The sequence below is a fragment of the Thamnophis sirtalis genome, unplaced genomic scaffold (assembly GCF_051295495.1).
Source record: "Thamnophis sirtalis isolate CommonGarterSnake01/CBP01778 unplaced genomic scaffold, rThaSir2_p1.2 scaffold_17, whole genome shotgun sequence".
Lineage (NCBI taxonomy): Eukaryota > Metazoa > Chordata > Lepidosauria > Squamata > Natricidae > Thamnophis > Thamnophis sirtalis.
The window spans coordinates 2187818-2210753 of NW_028261397.1; the positions used below are offsets into that span (position 1 = coordinate 2187818).

General features: G+C 44.3%; 1 protein-coding gene across 3 annotated transcripts in view; it reads right to left on the reverse strand.

Moving 5' to 3' along the window:
• TMIGD1 (transmembrane and immunoglobulin domain containing 1) overlaps nt 1-22936 on the reverse strand; it is a 32962-nt gene that overhangs the window by 2295 nt on the left and 7731 nt on the right. For 2 of the 3 annotated variants that reach the window (XM_087702852.1, XM_087702851.1), the window contains exons 2-6: nt 17838-17926; nt 14570-14848; nt 9930-10208; nt 5821-5924; nt 280-317 (exon numbers count right to left, since the gene is read on the reverse strand). In XM_087702852.1, the coding sequence (XP_087558978.1) occupies nt 280-317; nt 5821-5924; nt 9930-10208; nt 14570-14848; nt 17838-17901 (764 nt within the window). In that variant the 5' untranslated portion in view covers nt 17902-17926. Of the gene's footprint in view, nt 1-275; nt 318-5820; nt 5925-9929; nt 10209-14569; nt 14849-17837; nt 17927-22936 lie in introns of those variants that run through there. The other variant, XM_087702853.1, reaches the window with a different exon arrangement.

A 22936-nucleotide genomic window follows, 5' to 3' on the forward strand; every position in this document is an offset into this window, starting at 1 on the left:
GGCAAACAGTCGGATTTTGATCACGCGGCCTTGGGGGAAATGCTGTGACGGTCGTAAATGCGAGGACCGTCCGTGAGTTATTTTTATAAGAGCCGTTGCAATTTCGAACGATGGCTGAAGGAAGGCTTCTCCTTCAAGGACTGCCTGCCTTAAGAGAGGAATCTGTTTTTTTCTACTTTCTGACTAATATAGAGACGCCTGGCGTCCGATTACATTTATCCTGAACTATTTTGTTTTCGGAGAAAGACATGAGTAAGAAGTAACATCAGAAGTACTTACAGGGCGGTGTGGCTCGGCGAATCGGTTTTCTTGAAACACTACCACAAAAAGTGAAGGAGAGATGGAGAAAGGAAAGGGGGGAAAGGAAAAGGGGATGAGGAAGGCAGGAGAGTGAAAGAAAACAAAAAAGAGAAAGTAAGTAAGTAAGTAAGAAAGGAAGGAAGGAAGGAAGGAAGGAAGGAAGGAAGGAAGGAAGGAAGGAAGGAAGGAGGGAAGGAATGTAGGGGGAGAAAGAAAGAAAAAAACAGAAGAAAGTGATACAGAGAGAGTGAGAGAGAAAGAAAAAGGAAGGAAGGAAGGAAAGTAGAGGGAGAAAGAAAGAAAAACCAGACAGAAAGTGATACAGAGAGAGTGAGAGAGAAAGAAAAAGGAAGGAAGGAAGGAATGTAGAGGGAGAAAGAAAGAGACAGACAGAAAGTGATACAGAGAGTGAGAAAGAAAAAGGAAGGAAGGAAGGAAGGAAGGAAGGAATGTAGAGGGAGAAAGAAAGAAAAAACAGACAGACAGAAAGTGATACAGAGAGAGTGAGAGAGAAAAAGAAAGAAGGAAAGAAAGGAAGGAAGGAATGTAGAGGGAGAAAGAAAGAAAAAACAGACAGACAGAAAGTGATAGAGAGAGTGAGAGAGAAAAAGAAAGAAGGAAAGAAAGAAAGGAAGGAAAGAATGTAGAGGGAGAAAGAAAGAAAAAACAGACAGACAGAAAGTGATACAGAGAGAGTGAGAGAGAAAGAAAAAGGAAGGAAAGAAAGAAGGAAGGAATGTAGAGGGAGAAAGAAAGAAGAAACAGACAGACAGAAAGTGATACAGAGAGAGTGAGAGAAAGAAAGAAGGAAAGAAAGGGAGAAAGGAAGGAAGGTAGAGGGAGAAAGAAAGAAAAAAACACAGACAGAAAGTGATACAGAGAGAGTGAGAGAGAGAGAAAAAGAAAGAAAGAAAAAAATATTTATTTATCATACCAATAAAGGAGAATATTTGTAGCTCAGCGTTGACATGTGCTTGGTGCTCTCTGAGCTTCCTTGTTTTCTTGCCGACGTTTCATTACCAAACTAAATAACACCATCAGTGCTAGTCTACTTCAGCTTCGATTGCAATAATGCTCAAGCGCACAATAGATACAAACTCGAGGTGAACCACTCCAAACTCGATTGCAGAAAATACCACTTCGGCCACAGAGGGCTCAGCGCCTGGAATGCTCTACCTGACTCCGTTGTTACATCCCACAAACCCACATAATTTTAACCTCAGAATGTCCACCGTGGACCTCACCCCATTCCTAAGAGGTCCTTAAAGGGGGGCATGCATAAGCGCACCAGTGTGCCTGCCGTCCCCATTTATTTGTCCCCATTTCCTGTGTTCTTATGCATGTTTATTCTTAATCTTGAAGTGACAAACTAAATAAATAAAATAAAACACATCAATAGCACGGGATGTAACCTCGTTTGGGTAATGAAAAGGCTGCAAGGAAACAATCCAGCTCAGAGAACACCAAGGACCCCACAGTCATCTTCCTCCTCCTCTTCCTCCTCCCCCTGCCCTTCTTCGCCTCCACTCTACAAATCCCACTCCTTACAAGCTCCGATGCCGTTACCTAGATGGGTCATGAAACGTCTGCAAGAAAACAATCCAGCTCAAGAGAGCATTAAGGACCCCACAGTCATCTTCCTCCTCCTCCCCCTCATCTTCCTCCTCCCCCTGCCCTTCTTCTCCTCCACTCTACAAATCCCACTCCTTACAAGCTCCGATGCCGTTACCTAGATGGGTCATGAAACGTCTGCAAGAAAACAATCCAGCTCGAGAGAGCATTAAGGACCCCACAGTCCTCCTCCTCCTCCTCCTCCACCTCCTCCTCCTCCTCCTCTTCCTCCTCCCCCTGCCCTTCTTCTCCTCCACTCTACAAATCCCACTCCTTACAAGCTCCGATGCCGTTACCTAGATGGGTCATGAAACGTCTGCAAGAAAACAATCCAGCTCAAGAGAACATGAAGGACCCCTTAATTTTATCATGGTTCGAAACGGCCCAGTTCCCCTCCACGAATGACGCCTCGGCCACAATATCCAGGTTATTTATTTTTTATATATATACTTCCTATTTCTAAACTGCCCATCTCCCTGGGAAATGGGGGCTTGTGCATTTAGGATCGGCGTGTTGGCCTGGATTTTTAGTCAATTTGGCAGAATAATTTCCCTTTCTTCCCCTCCCCCTGGCAATTGTTCCATGAGCCAAAATGCTGAAAAAACCTAACTTTAGGATTAACACCGTACCACCATATGTGGGGGAACTTCCCAAAGACAAAAATAAAACTAAAAAAAGAAAAAAAAATGGACGAAAATAGCAGTTAGACTTATATACCGCTTCATAGGGCTTTCCGCCCTCTCTAAGCGGTTTACAGAGTCAGCCTATCGCCCCCAACAATCCGGGTCCTCATTTCACCTACCTCGGAAGGATGGAAGGCTGAGTCAACCTTGAGCCGGTGAGATTTGAACAGCCGAACTGCAGATAACAGTCAGCTGTAGTGGCCTTCAGTACTGCACCCTAACCACTGCGCCACCTCAGCTCAAATGATAAAGCAACATATAGATTTAAAGCCAAGAAATATTTTTGTTAGGTATTTTGTCAGAAAAATATAATAAAGGGAATATACATTCAATGCTGCGTCTTTGGACGGCAGTAAGAATTATATTTGCACAACATTGGAAAAACGAGGAAACTCCTTCGGATGAAAATAGAATAATAATTTTAAAAAAAATTAGATGGTGCGGAAATGGGTAGGTTAACATTAAAGATAAAGAAGACGCAGAATATTTTTTTAACTTTGGATATATATATATTTTTACCAATGGTTAGATAGTAAAAGTAGAAATTAGAAGTTGGAGGAATGCTATTCCATGCAAGTAAAGAATATTAAAAGTAAAGGTTCCCCTCGTGCAGATGTGCTAGTCGTTCCCGACTCTAGGGGGCGCTGCTCATCTCCGTTTCAAAGCCGAAGAGCCAGCGCTGTCCGAAGACGTCTCCGTGGTCATGTGGCCGGCATGACTCAACACCAAAGGCGCACGGAACGCTGTTCCCTTCCCACCAAAGGTGGCTCCTATTTTTCTACTTGCATTTTTTACCTGCTTTCGAACTGCTAGGTTGGCAGAAGCTGGGACAAGTCACGGGAGCTCCCTCCGTTATGCGGCGCTAGGGATTCGAACTGCTGAACTGCCAACCTTTCTGATCGACAAACTCAGTGTCCTAACCCAGTGGTTCCCAAACTTGGCAACTTTAAGACTTGTGGACTTCAACTCCCAGAATTCTCCAGCCAGCAGAGCTGGCTGGAGAATTCTGGGAGTTGAAGTCCACAAGTCTTAAAGTTGCCAAGTTTGGGAACCACTGTCCTAACCACTGAGCCACCTATTATTCTGTATAGGTAACATGACCCAGGCAATACACTGTTTATTAAATACTTATATATGTTAATTTTTTAAAAAAAGATTAATATCTGAGGCTTATAAGTTTCCTTTGGCCCAAGGCCCTGGGGAATGGAAGTGAACGGAAGCCACTCACTCTCTGCCCCTCCTTCACCCAGATGTTAGGCAGATGTGAAGCCATTGCACCAAACCCATCTTCGTCTACCTTGAAGGTGCTGCATTTGGGCAGGAAGTGGGGGAGCAATTAGGAAGTCCGCCTGGGGCCAGGAGGTGGATGACGGCTCCTTCCTGCTGGGTGTGTGTTTGTGTTTGTGTGTGGGATTCACGCAAGAGCGGCACCGCCTGCCAACTTGGAAGGTTGTTTTTTCCCCCCGCTGGGAGTGACTCAGGTTTCGAAAGGAAGGAGGACATCCCAGGACTTCTGGGTCACATTTGGACATCCGAAAGGGTCGATAATAGAATTTATGGCCGAAGGAAATTTCGCCTCTTGCTAGAAAGGGGCCACTTCTTAAAAACAGGAAAAAGCACACCCGGGCTTTTCACGGCTTCACACACACCCCAGGCACCCATGGCCACCTCCTGCAATGCCAGGCTAAATTTTGGGCGGTAGAAAGAATGGCCCAGGCCTGTTACGATAAAGGAGAGCTCAGGAGGTGTGTTTTTTGTTTTGTTTTGAGTCCTACCACAATTTGTGTAGATTTCAGTCCCATAAAGCTGTGGCTGATTAGAGGAATCAGTCAGTCTGCCTGCCCACCTACCTATTTATCCATCCATCATTATCTACACATCTGTCTGTCTGCCTTTATCTGTCTGTCAATCTATCAACTCATCTATCTGTCCATCCATCCATCGCTCTGTCTATCTATACGCCCATTCTTATCTATCCATCCATCCATCCATCCATTTATCTACCCATACATTATCTATCTATCTATCTATCTATCTATCTATCTATCTATCTATCTATCTATCTATCTATCTATCTATCTATTATCTATCTATCTATCTATTTATCTTTCCATCCATCGATCCATCCATTTATCTACCCATACATTATCTATCAATCTCTCTCTCTCTCTCTCTCTCTCTATCCATCCATCCATCCATCCATCTATTTATCTACCCATACATTATCTATCTATCATCTATCTATCTATCTATCTATCTATCTATCTATCTATCTATCTATCTATCTATCTATCCATCCATCCATCCATCCATCCATCCATTTATCTACCCATACATTATCTATCTCTCTGTCTCTCTCTCTCTATCTTTCCATCCATCCATCCATCCATTTATCTACCCATACATTATCTATCTCCCTATCTCTCTCTCTCTCTCTCTCTCTCTCTCTCTCTCTATCTATCTATCTATCTATCTATCTTTCCATCCATTGATCCATCCATCCATCCATCCATTTATCTACCCATATATTATCTATCTATCTATCTATCTATCTATCTATCTATCTATCTATCTATCTATCTATCTATCTTTCCATCCATCCATCCATCCATCCATCCATCCATCCATCTATTTATCTACCGATATATTATCTATCTATCTATCTATCTATCTATCTATCTATCTATCTATCTATCCATCCATCCATTCATCCATCTATTTATCTACCGATACATTATCTATCTATCTATCTATCTATCTATCTATCTATCTATCTATCTATCTATCTTTCCATCCATCCATCCATCCATCCATCCATTTATCTACCCATACATTGTCTGTCTGTCTGTCTGTCTGTCTGTCTATCATCTATCTATCTATTATCTATCTATCTATCTATCTATCTATCTATCTATCTATCTATCTATCTATCTATCTATCTATCTATCTATCTTTATCTATCCATCCTTAGTTGACTAGATTAGGGGTCTCCAACCGTGGCAACTTTAAGACTTGTGGACTTCAACTCCCAGAATCCCTCAGCCGGCTTTGCTTGAGGACTTGCTGGCTGAGGAATTCTGGGAGTTGAAGTCCACAAGTCTTAAAGTTGCCAAGCAATAAATCAGCTTAATCGGAACCGAACTGGGTTAAGGATTCATGTGACTCAGATTCTTCGCATCTGGCAGATGTTTATGAAGAGGTCAGAGCCATCCTCCAGCTTTCCTACCTGTAGGATCTTTTGCCATCGAACCGCAAGAGCGAAGAGCGCTATGAGTGACAGGACGACCACGGCAGCGATGACAGCTTCGGTGGGGTAAGGCAGTTTTTTCTCTGCAGATAGAAATGAGAGACGCCACCGTCGTTCAGTAAGATCCATTTTATTAAAGACTAGCTGATAACTCGCCGTTGTCTGGGTATTTATTGATAGGGAGGAAATGTCCGGACCAAACGTAGTTTCTGATGTTGGATTTTCCTCCTTACCAGAGGGAGCCCCCTGTTGCCAACTCCACTGCACTGTATAGTAGAAACCATTGTACGGCAGTACAGTAGAAATCATTTTAAGGCACAACAGGCTGTATCTTAACAGAACATACAGCCCCCCACCCGAGGGGTGTTAGGGGTGTCTTACACACACGCGCGCACACACACACATTTTGATTTGATTTTTGATTTTGATTTTATTGAAATTTGTAGGCCGCCCTTTTCCCTGAGGGGACTCAGGGCGGCTCACATAAAATCAGGGAAGGGGAAATGCAAACAGTAACATAGACACATATAATAAAAACAATAGGCAACATGCATTCATCATTCGGGAGGGGCAACTATCTTTATCCCCAGGCCTGACGGGCTAGCCAGTTCTTCAAGGCTATGTGGAAGGCCTGGACGGTGGTGAGGGTACGAATCTCCACGGGGAGTTCGTTCCAAAGGGTCGGGGCTACTACTGAGAAGGCCCTCCTCCTTGTGGTTGCCAGCCGACACTGGCTGGCCGATGGAATACGGAGGAGGCCCAATCTGTGTGATCTAATTGGTCTCAGGGAGGTAATTGGCAGAAGGCGGTCTCTCAAGTATCCAGATCCACTACCATGCAGGGCTTTATGGGTGACTAATAGCACCTTGAAGCGCATCCGGAAATCAACAGGTAGCCAGCGCAGCTCGCGGAGGATAGGTGTAATGTGGGTGAACCGCGGTGCACCCACAATCGCTCGCGCGGCCGCGTTCTGTACCAGCTGAAGACGCCGGATGCTCTTCAAGGGCAGCCCCATGTAGAGCACATTGCAGTATTCCAGCCTAGAGGTCACAAGGGCCCGAGTGACTGTTGTGAGTGCCTCCCGATTCAGGTAGGGTCGCAACTGGCGCACCAGGCGAACCTGGGCGAATGCCCCCCTAGCCACAGCCGTCAAGTGATGGTCAAACGATAGCTGTGGATCTAGGAGGACTCCCAAGTTGCGAACCCTCTCTGAGGGGTATAGAATTTGACCCCCCAGCCTGAGAGATGGAATATTGGTGGAATCTTTGGGAGGGAAACACAACAGCCACTCGGTCTTTTCTGGGTTGAGCACAAGCTTGTTAGCCCTCATCCAGTCCATAACAGCCACCAGGCCTCGGTTCATCACGTCTGCCGCTTCATTGAGTTGGCACGGGGCGGACAGATACAGTTGAGTATCGTCCGGATATTGATGGTATCTGATCCCGTGCCTGCGGATGATCTCTCCCAGCGGTTTCATGTAGATGTTGAATAGTAGGGGGGATAAGACCGAGCCCTGAGGCACCCCATATGTTAGGGGCCTAGGGGACGATCTCTGCCCCCCCACTAACACCGACTGCGACCTGTCCGAGAGGTAGGAAGAGAACCACCGCAGCACGGTGCCTCCCACTCCCGCCTCCCGCAGTCGTCGCAGAAGGATACCATGGTCGATGGTATCGAAAGCCGCTGAGAGGTCAAGGAGAACCAGGATGGAGGAGAATCCTCCATCTCTGGCTCTCCAGAGATCATCGGTCAATGCGACCAAAGCGGTTTCTGTGCTGTAACCGGGTCTGAAGCCTGACTGGAAGGGGTCAAGATAGTTTGCTTCCTCCAAGGACCGTTGGAGCTGAAAGGCCATATATTATATATATATGGCCTTTGTGATAATACATATATTATCACAACCCCTGGTAGGCCCAAATATGGCAGGAAGCTCATCCCATATCGGCTCATCCCAAGAGACCATCCAGACAAAAAGCCATTATTTTTAATGTTGCCTTTTTGTTACGTTTGTGTTGCATTTGTGTTGATAAATCAAAAGTACAAATTCAACACACACACACAGACACGTGTGTGTGTGTGTGTTGCATTTGTGCTGATAAATAAATAAAGGGAGACTAGTCTTTATTTATTTATCAGCACAAATGCAACACAAATGTAACAAAGGCAACAGTAAAAATAATGGCTTTCTGTCTGGATGGTCTCTTGGGATGAGCCGATAGACAGAGAAAGGAAGCAGTAGGCTTCCTCCCATATTTGGGCATACCAGAGGTTGTGACACAACACATACATACATACACATATACATATTGTTGCAATTGTGCTGATAAATAAATAAAGGGAGACTAGTATAGATCTATTTCAAGCTATTTAGCTCTCATCAGCTAGCCGTACCCTTACTGGGAATCAAACCTGGGCTGTATTACATATTAGGCAGTTGTATTAGCCACTAAGCCACTATTTATCAGCACAATTGCAACACAACTGTAACAAAGGCAATATTAAAAAAGAAATGGCTTTCTGCTTGGATGGCTCCTAGGGTGAGTCGATAGACAGAAAAGGGAAGCAATATGCTCCCTCCCATATTTGGGCAATACCAGGGGTTGTGACACAATACATACATATATCTATATCTATATCTATATCTATATCTATCTATATCTATATCTATATCTATATCTATATCTATATCTATATCTATATCTATATCTATATATCTATATATCTATATATCTATATCATCTATATCTATATCTATATCTATATCTATATCTATATCTATATCTATATCTATATCTATATCTATATCTATATCTAATCTATATATTATCTATATTCAACAGACACCAAGCACTGCCTTCCATGGATCGGAATACAGTTAGTCTTTGACTTACAGCCATCACTGAGCCTGGAATTATGGTTCATAAGTCGTGCAAGTCATTAAGTGGGGCACCGCACGATTTGACGTCCTTTTTGCAGTAGTCGTTATGTGAACCATGGCAGTCATTAAGCGAAGGGACCTTGGAGTCCTAGTGGACGAGTGCTGAAAAAAGAGCCAGCCGTGTGCAGCGGCAGCCAAAAAAGCGAATACGATCCTCGGTTGTATAAACAGAGGCCCAGAATCAAAATCAGGTGAAGCATTAGTGGCGCTTTGTAAAGCCTTAGTAAGGCCACACCCGGAATATTTGCTCCATCACTGGAGGTTTTTAAGAAGGGACTGGACAGGCATCTGTCTGAAATGGTGTAGGATGTGTTCTGTCCAAACATTGGGTTGGACAAGAAGACCTCCAAGGTCCCTTTCAACTCTTATTATTCTATTCTATTCTGTTCTGTTCTATTTTATTTTCTATTCTATAATATCCATATTCTGTTCTGTTCTGTTCTGTTCTATTTTATTCTCTATCCTATTTTCTATTCTATTCTTATTCTATTCTTCTATATTTCTATTCTATTCTATTTTCTATTCCTACTCTATTCTATTCTCTATCCTATTTTCTATTCTATTCTATTCTTCTATATTCTATTCTATTCTTCTATATTCTATTCTATTTTCTATTCCTATTCCATTCTATTCTCTATCCTATTTTCTTTTCTATTCTATTCTATTCTTCTATATTATATTCTATTTTCTATTCTATTTTCTATTCTATTTTCTATTCTATTTTCTATTCTATTTTCTATTCTATTTTCTATTCTATTTTCTATTCTATTTTCTATTCCTATTCCATTCTATTCATTATCCTATTTTCTATTCTATTCTATTCTATTGTATTTTATTCTATTCTATATTTCTATTCTATTTTCTATTCCTATTCCATTCTATTCTCTATCCTATTTTGTATTCTATTCTACATTCTATTCTACTCTACTCCATTCTATTCTATTCCATTCCATTATTCTATTCCATTCTGTTCCATTCCATTCTAATTTCTTTTCTATTTTCTATTTTCTATTCTTATTCCTATTCCATTTTATAGTCTACTCTACTCTACTCTACTCTATTACGTTCCATTATTCTATTCTATTCTATTCTATTCTATTCATACATAAAAAATAATACAAGTGAGATACAAATCAATAGACCAAAATACCTTCGACGACCAGGTGGAAATCCTTACGGCTCATGCCTAGCGGCGAGCGAGCCACACAGGTGTATATCCCTCCGTCCGAGGGTTGGAGTTGCTTAATGGTCAGCTGAAACAGCTCGCTGCTTTGGACAAGCCAGTAGCGGGAGTCCCCCAGGCTCAGGATCTCGTTGTCCTTCAGCCAGGTAAGTTGAGCAGGAGGGTTGGCTTTGACACGGCAATTGAAGGTCGCATCCCAATCGGTGGGGATGCTGGGAAGATCTTCCCCGGTTAGGACAGGGGCGTCTGTGGAATGCCAGAAGAAGGGTCAGCAGAGAAAACCGACGTTTGGGCAAATTTTAATATGAATTAACACACTCTGATGCTAAGGTGTTCTACTCCCCCTCCCCACCGGAAAAGAACTCTGTTCCAACTGCCACTTGCCTCACATTCCGGTTCCTTAGTTCAAACTGGCAGACATTCCACTCCATAACTTAGGAGAGGTTTGGGCCTAAACTAAATGGCGGTACCTCACCAAAATATCTATGCCTTCCACCTACAGAACTCCTTCCAGACTCAAGGCGGCGGGAGCAATATTCCCCTAGGTGTTTCAATCACCGACCACCACTGAGCCAACAGATTGAACCGGAATGAACCCGATTTCTCCTGCATTGGCCGATCACATAGTTTTGTTGAGAAGCACGGGTATCCAGCTAGCACTGTATAAATAATTACAAAGACTGGGTGTTTTTCAACCATGGACTTTTTAAGTGAGATGGACTTTGGCTCCCAGAAATCCACACCCCCCCCTAAAATGCCCAAGGCTGAGAAACACCTCTCTAATCATAATTTAAATATCAATTGTTGTGGCCCAACAGGAACCGTTGTAGCTGCCACCAGACTCCGACAGCGAAGGGCCCTATGAATCGGTTCTGGAGGATGTGGAGGACCCTGGACAGGGTTCCGACTCTGAACAGGGCACAGAGAGACTGGTTCGCCACCAGGTGGCACCTGAGCCTTGGACCAGTGGGGAGGAGACAAGGGAGTGTGATCCAGAAGGCAGCAATGAGTTGTTCCTGGATGCACGCCATCGAAGAGCTACTCGACGTCAGGAACAGTTGCACAAGTACAGGAGGTAATTGCACTCAGCTGGTGGTCATTAGGCTCCTCTCCAGACTATAAAAGGACTGCTTGTGCACACGCCCCTCTTGCAGAAGTCAACGCAGGAACTAATGTCGGAGAACATTATTGTGAGCTTGGCAGGCTGGATTGCTGCCAGGGCTTATCTGTGCTGGATTGCTGCCAAGGACCTGTCTGTCTGTTAATTAAATGCCGTAACGTATCTTTGGCTCAGAGTGTGTGTTGGTGTGGGATGAGGGGGGGTCAGAACAATCAATAATCTTTTTTTTGGGGGGGGAGGATCAGATGACTGGCAATCTTGCTGTGGAGGGAACCAACCCTATGGCAATGGGGCCCCTCCCTCCTCAGGGCCCACCCAACCCCGCACAGGCGACAATAATCACAAAATGATAAGTTTGTAATTGTAGTTGAAAGTGCTACAAAGGAAATCAGAAGCTTTTTAAAATTTCTTTTGGGTCAACCCTCCATACACCCTTTCTTTCTCCCCCCTCCAACTTTCCTTTCTCCCTTCCAACATTCCCCTCTCCTACTTCCCCTCCCCCTCTATCACTCCTTTCTTCCCCTCCCTTCCATCTCACCCTCCTTCCGATCCGCTCTCCCACCCTCTCTACCCCTCCCTCTTCTTTCCCTCTACTCCCCCCTTCGGTGTATTTCTACTATCTATCGATATACTCAGCTTCTTATTTTTATACTAAAATTAAAAAAAGGCAACAGTATACAAGTGCAATCACGTTACTTTAAAATCTGGCACATACTATATTTCCCCCCTCCCCCCTCCCCCCTATGACCCCACCTCCCTTCCCCCCTCCCGACTTCCCAGAGCCCGTACACGGTGTAGCTTTTTATCAAACACAGTCTAAGATGTATTAAGAGCCGAGGTGGTGCAGTGGTTAAATGCAGCACTGCAGGCTACTTCAGCTGACTGCAGTTCTGCAGTTCGGCTGTTCAAATCTCACCGGCTCAGGGTTGACTCAGCCTTCCATCCTTCCAAGGTGGGTGAAATGAGGACCCAGACTGTGGGGGCGATATGCTGACTCTGTAAACCGCTTAGAGAGGGCTGAAAGCCCTATGAAGCGGTATATAAGTCTAACTGCTATTGCTATTGCTATTGCTATTAAAACCAAGAAAGTTGGGGGGGAAAAATAATAAAGAAAAAGAAAAAGGGAAAAGAAAAAAGAAAGAGAAGAAAAAAAGACGGCAAAATCTCTGCGTTGAACTCAGCTTCTTACCATTACACAAACTTTAAGCAGTTTACATTGTTCCTAATCTTAATTGTTTGATTACCTGCAGGATTTCCCCAGAAGTTATTTGTTGATTCAGCTTTTGCCTGTACTCTTCTCTAGCTAGGGGCCTTATCTCTTTATCTAAGTATCTGTCTGTTTCTAAACCCTTAATTTTGTCCCCTTTGTGCCGCCTTCCTCTATATAGCACAGGTTCGATTCCCAGTAAGGGTGTGGCTAGCTGATGAGAGCTAAATAGCTTGAAATAGATCTATACTAGTCTCCCTTTATTTATTTATCAGCATAAATATAACAAATGCAATAAAAAGGCAACAGTAAAAAATATTGGGTTTCTGTCTGGATGGACTCTTGTGACGAGCCGAAGACAGAGAGTGGAAGTGTGACCTTCCTCCCATATTTGGGCATACCAGGGGTTGTGACTATATATATATATATATATATATATATATATATATATATATATATATATATATATATATATATATATATATATATATATATACTTATGGATATGGCTAGCTGATGAGAGCTAAATAGCTTGAAATAGATCTATACTAGTCTTCCTTTATTTATTTATCAGCACAAATAAAAACACAATATATATATATATATATATATATATATATATATATATATATATATATATATATATATATATATATATATATATATATACACACATACATACATACATACATACATACATACATACACACATACATACATATATACAGGTTCGATTCCCAAAAACTTGGGTATGGCTAGCTGATGAGAGCTAAATAGCTTGAAATAGATCTATACTAGTCTCCCTTTATTTATTTATCAGCATAAACATAACATACATACATACATACATACATACATACATACATACATACATACATATTGTATTCATCAGTACTCCTCTCATATATGCTTTACTTACATCTCCTACAAATTCCCTGAATATACCCTTATTCATATTCAGAACAAAGTATTCAGATAGCAATTTTTTACGATCATTAATATACTTTTCATATCAAAATAAACTCCCATAAAATTTCTTTATTTCCTTCCTTTTTCGGTCTCATTTTCTTTCCCTCCTTCTCCCTTCCTCCATTTTTTCTTTCCTTTCTTCCTTCTTTCTCCTTTTTCACTGTCTCGTTTTCCTTCTCTGCTTCTCACTCCCTCCCTTCCTATTTTTCCTTTCTTCCTTCCTTCTCCTCTTTTTTAATCTCCTGTTTCTCATTTTCCTTCCTTCATTCCTATTTTCTTCTTTCCCTCCCTCCTTTTTTTAAAACCCCCTTTCTGCTTTTTCTTTCTACTACTTTGTATTAACGTTTCCCCCCCATTTCCTTCCTTCCTTCCATCCTCCTCTCTCCATCCCTCCTTCCTTCTTCCCTCCCGCCCTCCTTCCTTCCTCTTTCTTCCCTTCCTCCTTCCCTCCTTTCCTCCCACCCTCCCTCCTTTTCTTCCCTTCCTTCCTCCCTCCCTGCCTGCCTCCCTCTCTCCATCCCCCTTCCTCCATCCCTCCCTCCCTCCCTCCCTTCTTCCTTCCTTCCTATCTTCTTTCCTTCTTTCCTCCTCCTCCCTCCCTGTCTTCTTCCTTCCTTCCTTCCTTCCTTCCTTCCTTCCTCCCTCCCTCCCTCCCTCCCTCCCTCCAGTGGTGGGATTCAAATAATTGAACAACCGTTTCCCTGCCCCAATTATTTCTTCCAACAGCCAGTTCACCAAACTGCTCACAAGGATAAGAACCGGTTCTCCCGAAGTGGTGCGAACCGGCTGAATCTCACTACTGCCTCCCTCCCTCTCTCCTTCCTGTCCCCTTTTCCTCCCTCCGAGGTGGCGCAGTGGTTAAATGCAACACCGCAGGCTACTTCAGCTGACTGCAGTTCTGCAGTTCAAATCTCACTGGCTCAGGGTTGACTCAGCCTTCCGTCCTTCCGAGGTGGGTAAAATGAGGACCCGGATTATTGTTGGGGGCAATATGCTGACTCTGTAAACCGCTTAGAGAGGGCTGAAAGCCCTATGCAGCGGTATATAAGTCTAACTGCTATTGCTATTGCTATTTCTGCTTTTTTTCCCCTTCTGCTGGTTTGCCTTGGGGCAGGGATGTGCAAACTTGGGAACTTTAAGACGTGTGGATGTCAACTCCCAGAATTCCCATGGCTGGCTGGGGAATTCTGGGAGTTGACGTCCACACGTCTTAAAGTTCCCAAGTTTGCACACCCTTGCCTTAAGGGCTCATGTTCTTCTTTGCACCACGTCCAATAAACCATTTAATTTTTAAAAAAGCCCCCCACTCACAGGTGACGTTGAGCAGCACAGAAACCTGGACGGATTTGTTCCGGGCCAACTGGCAGGTGAAGGAGACGCCGTTGTCCTCGTCGGTGACGGGAGAGATGCAAATGTTGCTGGAATTGACCTTGTTCCCCTCCTGCAAGCTGACTTCTCCGTCTCCTCGTAGCCAAAGCAGTTCCTCCTCCTGGCTGTGATGCTTCACGGTGCACCAGAGGGACTGGGTCAGGCCCACGTTGGTCACCAGCTCGTAGCCAGCCGTCTTGGCGTTGATGGCCAGCTCTAGGCCTGAGAGAGGAAGGAGTTAAACAGAATAGCAGAGTTGGAAGGGACCTTGGAGGTCTTCAAGTCCAACCCCCTGCCTAGGCAGGAAACCCTATATACCGTTTCAGACAAATGGCTATCCAGGATCTTCTTCAAGACTTCCAATGTTGGGCATTCACAACTTCCACTGATTAATTGTTCTCACTGTCAGGAAATTTCTCCTCCGTTCTAAGTTGCTTCTCTCCTTGATTAGTTTTCATTCACTGTCTTCCTTCCTTCCTTCCTTCCTTCCTTCCTTCCTTCCTTCCTTCCTTCCTTCCTTCCTTCCTTCCTTCCTTCCTTCGCTGTTCCTCTGGCTAATTGTCCTCACTGTCAGGAAATTTCTCCTTATTTTTAAGTTGCTTCTCTCCTGGATTAGTTTCCACCCGTTGCCCTCCCTCCCTCCCTCCCTCCCTCCCTCCCTCCCTCCCTCCCTCCCTCCCTCCCTCCCTTCCTTCGCTGTTCCACTGGCTAATTGTCCTCACTGTCATGAAATTTCTCCTTATTTCTAAGTTGCTTCTCTCCTTGATTACTTTCTACCTGTTGCCCTTCCTTCCTTCCTTCCTTCCTCCCTCCCTCCCTCCCTCCCTTCCTTCCTTCGCTGTTCCACTGGTTAATTGTCCTCACTGTCAGGAAATTTCTCCTTATTTCTAAGTTGCTTCTCTCCTTGATTAGTTTTCATTCACTGCCTTCCTTCCTTCCTTCCTTCCTTCCTTCCTTCCTTCCTTCCTTCCTTCCTTCCTTCCTTCCTTCGCTGTTCCACTGGCTAATTGTCCTCACTGTCAGGAAATTTCTCCTTATTTCTAAGTTGCTTCTCTCCTTGATTAGTTTCCACCTGTTGCCCTTCCTTCCTTCCTTCCTTCCTTCCTTCCTTCCTTCCTTCCTTCCTTCCTTCCTTCCTTCCTTCCTTCCTTCGCTGTTCCACTGGTTAATTGTCCTCACTGTCAGGAATTTTCTCCTTATTTCTAAGTTGCTTCTCTCCTTGATTAGTTTCCACCCGTTGCCCTTCCTTCCTTCCTTCCTTCCTTCCTTCCTTCCTTCCTTCCTTCCTTCCTTCCTTCCTTCCTTCGCTGTTCCACTGGCTAATTGTCCTCACTGTCAGGAAATTTCTCCTTATTTCTAAGTTGCTTCTCTCCTTGATTAGTTTCCACCTGTTGCCCTTCCTTCCTTCCTTCCTTCCTTCCTTCCTTCCTTCCTTCCTTCCTTCCTTCCTTCCTTCCTTCCTTCCTTCGCTGTTCCACTGGCTAATTGTCCTCACTGTCAGGAAATTTCTCCTTATTTCTAAGTTGCTTCTCTCCTTGATTAGTTTCCACCTGTTGCCCTTCCTTCCTTCCTTCCTTCCTTCCTTCCTTCCTTCCTTCCTTCCTTCCTTCCTTCCTTCCTTCCTTCCTTCGCTGTTCCACTGGTTAATTGTCCTCACTGTCAGGAATTTTCTCCTTATTTCTAAGTTGCTTCTCTCCTTGATTAGTTTCCACCCGTTGCCCTTCCTTCCTTCCTTCCTTCCTTCCTTCCTTCCTTCCTGCCTTCCTTCCTTCCTTCCTTCCTTCCTTCCTTCCTTCCTTCCTTCCTTCGCTGTTCCACTGGCTAATTGTCCTCACTGTCATGAAATTTCTCCTTATTTCTAAGTTGCTTCTCTCCTTGATTACTTTCTACCTGTTGCCCTTCCTTCCTTCCTTCCTTCCTCCCTCCCTCCCTCCCTCCCTTCCTTCCTTCGCTGTTCCACTGGTTAATTGTCCTCACTGTCAGGAAATTTCTCCTTATTTCTAAGTTGCTTCTCTCCTTGATTAGTTTTCATTCACTGCCTTCCTTCCTTCCTTCCTTCCTTCCTTCCTTCCTTCCTTCCTTCCTTCCTTCCTTCCTTCCTTCGCTGTTCCACTGGCTAATTGTCCTCACTGTCAGGAAATTTCTCCTTATTTCTAAGTTGCTTCTCTCCTTGATTAGTTTCCACCTGTTGCCCTTCCTTCCTTCCTTCCTTCCTTCCTTCCTTCCTTCCTTCCTTCCTTCCTTCCTTCCTTCCTTCCTTCCTTCGCTGTTCCACTGGTTAATTGTCCTCACTGTCAGGAATTTTCTCCTTATTTCTAAGTTGCTTCTCTCCTTGATTAGTTTCCACCCGTTGCCCTTCCTTCCTTCCTTCCTTCCTTCCTTCCTTCCTTCCTGCCTTCCTTCCTTCCTTCCTTCCTTCCTTCCTTCCTTCCTTCCTTCCTTCCTTCCTTCGCTGTTCCACTGGTTAATTGTCCTCACTGTCAGGAAGTTTCTCCTTATTTCTAAGTTGCTTCTTTCTTGCATTAGTTTCCACCCGTTGCTTCTCATCCTGCCCTGTGCTTTTTGGAGAATAGATTACAGAGTTGGAAGGGACCTTGTAGGTCATCTAGTCCAACCCCCTACTCAAGCAGGAGACCCTATTCCCTTCGAGACAAATAGCTGCCCTAATGTCAGGGTTAAACCCCACGGTTCAGCCCTGAGCTACGAATATTCTCCCTGCATTGACCCAAAATGCAATTACAGTCTCATCTTTTTGCTTTTAACATATTTTGTGAGCCTGAGCCATTTATATAACAAACGACTAGAATCATCAAAAAATCAGAGTTTCTTCCTTTTTATGGCTCTTTTGAGCCCAGAAGTAGCTTCCAAGTCGAAACAAAACAGGATAAATTATTTCCTTTAATTAAAGCAGTTAGAACATAGGATAACAGGGATGCAAATGAGCAGCTGTTTGCAAGGAGTAGAAATCCTTCCGTTTCCTTACCATCCAGCCAGAGCTGAGGAAGCTTCCTGGATGAGAAGGAAAACATCTTCAAAGGAAAAAAAGAAAGTTCAGTGGCCTCCTGGGAAAAAAAAAAACACCTTTGGGACTGATAACTGGACGGTATTTCTCAAAGAAAGCCCAATAGCCTTTTGCAACAAGAAAATATAATCCCCATTTGCATACAAAGGATCCTAACATCTGGCCTCTTGGATGCAGTGCTTCGCTTACCTGAGGCGACAACTGGCACCACAGCTACAACGAGGAGCAACTTTGCGTACAAGGCGCCTTCCATCTTCTGAGGTTGCTCAGAACCCGAGCTGGAAAAGAGACAATGGTATGAATGTTGTTTTTCTTAAAATTGTATTGTTCTATATGTCCAAAGTTTGTTTCTCCCCCTTCCCTTTTTAAGTTGTAAGCCGCCCTGAGTCCCCCCAGGGAAAAGGGCGGCATATAAATTTAATAAAATACAAATACAAATACAAGAGGGACGGGGGCTCTTAATGCCTCCGTGGATTCGAAGCGTCTCCCCAAAACCGTCCCAGCTGCACCCCCAGGAGGAGCGGGGAAAAAAAAGCTTCAACCCATTTTTTATTCCAGAAAGAAGATTTGCAGATAAATTCCACGCCCTGCCATACTTCGTGCCAACCGGTACCCATTTTTTTGGGGGGGTCTCCCCTCCAGCATCAGCCCCCCCCCCCCGCCCAGGCTATGAAAAGCAGAGACTCACGTAAGCGACCGATCCTCGGCTGTCCTTGGTCTGAAAAAGAGGTGGCCGTGACCGCCCCGTTTTTATAGGCGTCCCAGTTATATGACTTTATGGCGGTGCACGGAGAAGTGACTCAGTTGTGCTGAGTTCAAGGTGTCGCTTATTTCAAGGCCTTTCTGGGTAAACATTGAGTGCTTCCTTTGGGGGAAAAGAACCTGGGAAGGATTGTTGTGCATTTATGGGCCCGGCTGGGACAATGAGTAACCAGCACGATTTTGACCTGGCGGGCAGGGAGAAACCTTTCCAGAGGCTGAACTTTGCCATCAAAAAGGACTAGAAACTTGAGAGGTTGAGGGCCAAGGGGTCAATCCGACAGAGCTGTTCCAAATCCGACAGACCTGTTCCAAATCCTCTTTGGGAAGTGGGCAAGACCTCGGCTGCAGGAGGTTGTTTTAGTGATGTGGTCCTCGAGTTGCAACCCTGCGTTTAGGGAATGTTCGAAGTTACAGCCACATTAAAAAAAAAAAGACTTATGACCATTTTTTTGTACAATTATGCCTGTTGCATCATCCCCACAGTTGCGTGATCAGAATTCAGGCGCTTGGCCACTGATCCATACTTACGACAGACACAGTGTCCTACTGTCCCCATTTATTTGCATTCATGTCCATTTTCATATTTATACCTGCCACCTTCTACATGTTTAACTAAACTAATAAATAATACAAATACGAATACATATGCCTTCCTTGCGACTGGGATTTTTTTTTAGATTAAAAAAATAAAATCCTAAAAGTTAATAAACAGCCTTGTAAAGAGATAAATGGTAGGTGTATGAAAATGAAAAAATAAAAAACTTTTAAAAAGATGTGGAGACTCTGGAAAGAGTGCAGAGAAGAGCAAGAAAGAGGATGAGGGGACTGGAGGCTAAAACATACGAAGAACAGTTGCAGGAACTGGGAATGTCTAGTTTAATAGAAAGAAGGACGAGGGGAGACATGATGGGAGTCTTCCAATATCTCAGGGGTTTCCCCAAAGAAGAAGGAGTCAAGCTATTCTCCAAGGCACCTGAGGGTAGAACAAGAAGCAATGGGTGGAAACTAATCAAGGAGAGAAGCCACTTAGAACTGAGGAGAAATTTCCTGACAGTTAGAACAATTAATCGGTGGAACAGAAGTTGCCTCCAGAAGTTGTGAATGCCCCAACACTGGAAGTCTTTAAGAAGATGCTGGATAGCCATTTGTCTGAAACGGTATAGGGTTTCCTGCCTAGGCAGGGGGTTGGACTAGAAGACCTCCTTGCTTCTTGTTCTGCCCTCAGGTGCCTTGGAGAATAGCTTGACTCCCTCTTCTTTGGGGCAACCCCTGAGATATTGGAAGGCTGCTATCCTGTCTCCCCTGGTCCTTCTCTTCATTAAACTAGACAGTCCCAGTTCCTGCAATGGTTCTCCCTATGTTTTAGCCTCCAGTCCCTTAATCCTCTTTCTTGCTCTTCTCTGCACTCTTTCCAGAGTCTCCACATCTTTTCTACATCGTGGCGACCAGAACTGGATGCAAATATTCCAAGTGTGGCCTCAGCAAGGCCTTATAAAGTGGTATTAACCCTTCATGTGATCTTGATTCTATCCTTCTGTTTGTGCAGCCTAGAATTGTGTGGCCTTTTTCTCTCCTTGATTAGTTTCCACCCATTGCTTCCTGTTCTGCCCTCAGGTGCCTTGGAGAATAGCTTGACTTCCCTCTTCTTTGGGGCAACCCCTGAGATATTGGAAGGCTGCTATCATGTCTCCCCTGGTCCTTCTTTTCATTAAACTAGACATCCCCAGTTCCTGCAACCGTTTGTCTTCAAACTTTGATCAAAGATTAAACGCTGATTGTTATTCCAGCCTCTGTTTTAAGTCAATTGTTTGGCTCATTGTGACTTGGATGTCTTCTCCAACTTCTATGGGTCTCAACGTATTCTCAAACCTTACAACAGGTAGTCCTCAACTTACGACAGTTTTTTTAGCAACCATTTGAAGTTACAATGGCACTGGGGGGGGGGAAGGGACTTATAACTGTTTTTCACGCTTACGTTGCATCGTTCCCACCGTCACGTGATCAGAATCGTTCCCACGGTCACGTGATCAGAATCCAGGCGCTTGGCCGTTGGTTCATACTTATGACAGACACAGGGTCTCATTTTGCGACCTTCTGAGGAACAAACAATTGCTACTAACTTAATAACTGCAGTGATTCACTTAACGACAGTGGCAAGAAAGGTGCTAAAATGGGGTAAAGCTCACTTAACAACTCTCCCACTTAGCAGCAGAAACTTTGCGCTCGATTGCGGCCATAAGCCGGCTGTCAATATATTTCAATTTTGTGGCTGCTGGTCTTCTTGATAGCCACTAGAGGGAGCTGCAGTACAGGGTTTGGGATTTCTCTTTGGGGAAACCAATTTTAAATGCTGGAGCCGCTTCTACCTTTTTGCAGGTGGGCATCAGGATCAATGCTGCCTCGTCATCAGGTGGTTTTGATTTTTTCCCCTCTCAGGTTGTAGAGAATCTTTTTCATCAATGCAGATGAAAAGTTATTGTTGGAAGAAATGTCCTTTTGGGTTCAGCTCCAAGTGGGGAAAAAGACACTGGAGACACGGAGGCTGCTTGGAAAGATGGTTTTAATGGTGGACAGGGCCACGTGGCTTAAGCCCTGAACAGAAAAGGGGATCACATGCTTCAATGTTGGTGGAGAAGAAGAGAAGGGCTGAGGGAGGGGCTTGCTAGGTTTTTTATACCTTGTTCAGTCCCACCTCTCTGTTTCCTGTTCCTGTGCAAGAAATGTATTCTGATTGGTTGTCAAGACTCCCATGGTGCCATGTAGGGGGCTACTCTCTAGGCTGTTTTGAATCCAGGTATAGGTGAGTTCTCAGATGCCATGCGGAGAGTTGAATAATATCCCTTCCCCCTGCAGCTGCAGTGGAGAAGTCTTTGTTATGTAAAGTGGGCTGGGCTGGCTAGTCTTAATGGGCCTATTGACAAAGTGGGGGTGGGCAGGAAGCTACAGGGAACTATTCTGTCTTTTAAAACATGTTTCTTTCTTTTCACACCCAGAGAAATATTCTGCCTTTTCAATATTTCCTAGGATATTTCATTTTTCTGGGAGAGGGCTGGGTGATAACTTCCCACACTACTTATGTGGGAGACTTAAGAGATTTAGAACAGTGTTTTCCTAACTTGGCAGCTTCAAGATCTGTGGACTTCAACTCCCAGAATTCCCTAGCCAAGAGATCCTCTGCCATTCCAGACAAAGGGTTCTCTTCTGGAAATCCTCCAGTGATGGAGCATTCACAAATTCTGGTGGCAAGTAGTTCCGCTGGTTGATTGTCTTCGCTGTTAGGAAATTTCTCCTTAATTCCAAGTTGCTTCTCTCCTTGATTAGTTTCTATTCATTGCTGTGCCTACCCTCCCTCCTTCCTTCCCATCCATTCATCCATAGAATAATAGAATAACAGAGATGGAAGGGACCTTGGAGGTCTTCTAGTCCAGCCCCCTGTTCAAGCACCCTATATACCACTTCAGACAATTGGCTGTCCAGCCCCATCTGAAAAACCTCCAGTGTTTCAGCACTTACCACCTCCGGAGGCAACTTCTGTTCCACTGATTAATTGTCCTCACTGTCAGGAAATTCTCCCTTAGTTCTACATCGGATTAGTTTCTATCCATTTCATCTTCATCAGAATAACACAGCTGGAAGTGACCCTGGAGGTCATCTAGTCCAACCCCCTGCCCAAGCAGGAAGCCATATACAATTTCTGACCGATGGCAGTCCAGTCTCTTCTTGAAAGCTTCCAGGGATGAAGCTCCCACAACTTCCGAAGGCAACTTCTGTTCCGTGGGTTGATTGTTCTCACGGTCAGGAAATTCCTCCTTATTTTCAGGTTGAATCTCTCCTTGATTAGTTTCCATCCATTATTCCCTGTCTGGCCTTTGGGTGCCTTGGAGAATAGCTGGACCCCCTTCCTCTCTCTGTGGCAGCCCCTCAACCATTCCAAGGGTTAGGTAACCCATTGGGATTTGGAACAAAGAGCCTTTGAACGGCGTGGGAGTAGGAATGGATTTCCAGAGAGAAAAATGACAGACTACAGGAACCATTTGCACTACTGAGGTGACCCTGAGGATGCAGAGAAACCTCCAAGTGGCCTCAACGGCCCTCCAAAAGGATGCAAATGACCAGCTGTCTGCAAGGTGGATCGATCCTTCCCTTCCCCACCATCCAGTCAGAACGGAAGAAGCTTCTTGGATGAGAAGTGAAACACCTTTAAAGAAAAACCAAGAAAGTCCAGTGGTCTCCTGGAAAAAAAAGCCCCTTTTGGGGCAACGACAATCCGGATGACGGAGAATCTCCACAGACACTTAGCGAGGTCTGTTTTGCTGGAGGGGATTCTCCGAACATAACTAATATTTTAAAATAAAGAATGCCAGGCTACACAGGGAAGCGAGAGGGTTGATAGCAGCGGGTGTGAAAACTCAAAGTCAGTTCCGTACAAGTTAATTGGCACAAAGGTTTTCAAAGGGATGCTGAACCAGCGGTAGCTTTGGGGTCTCCTGTGGGAGCAGAATTGCACAACTCAAAGAGCAAAAGAA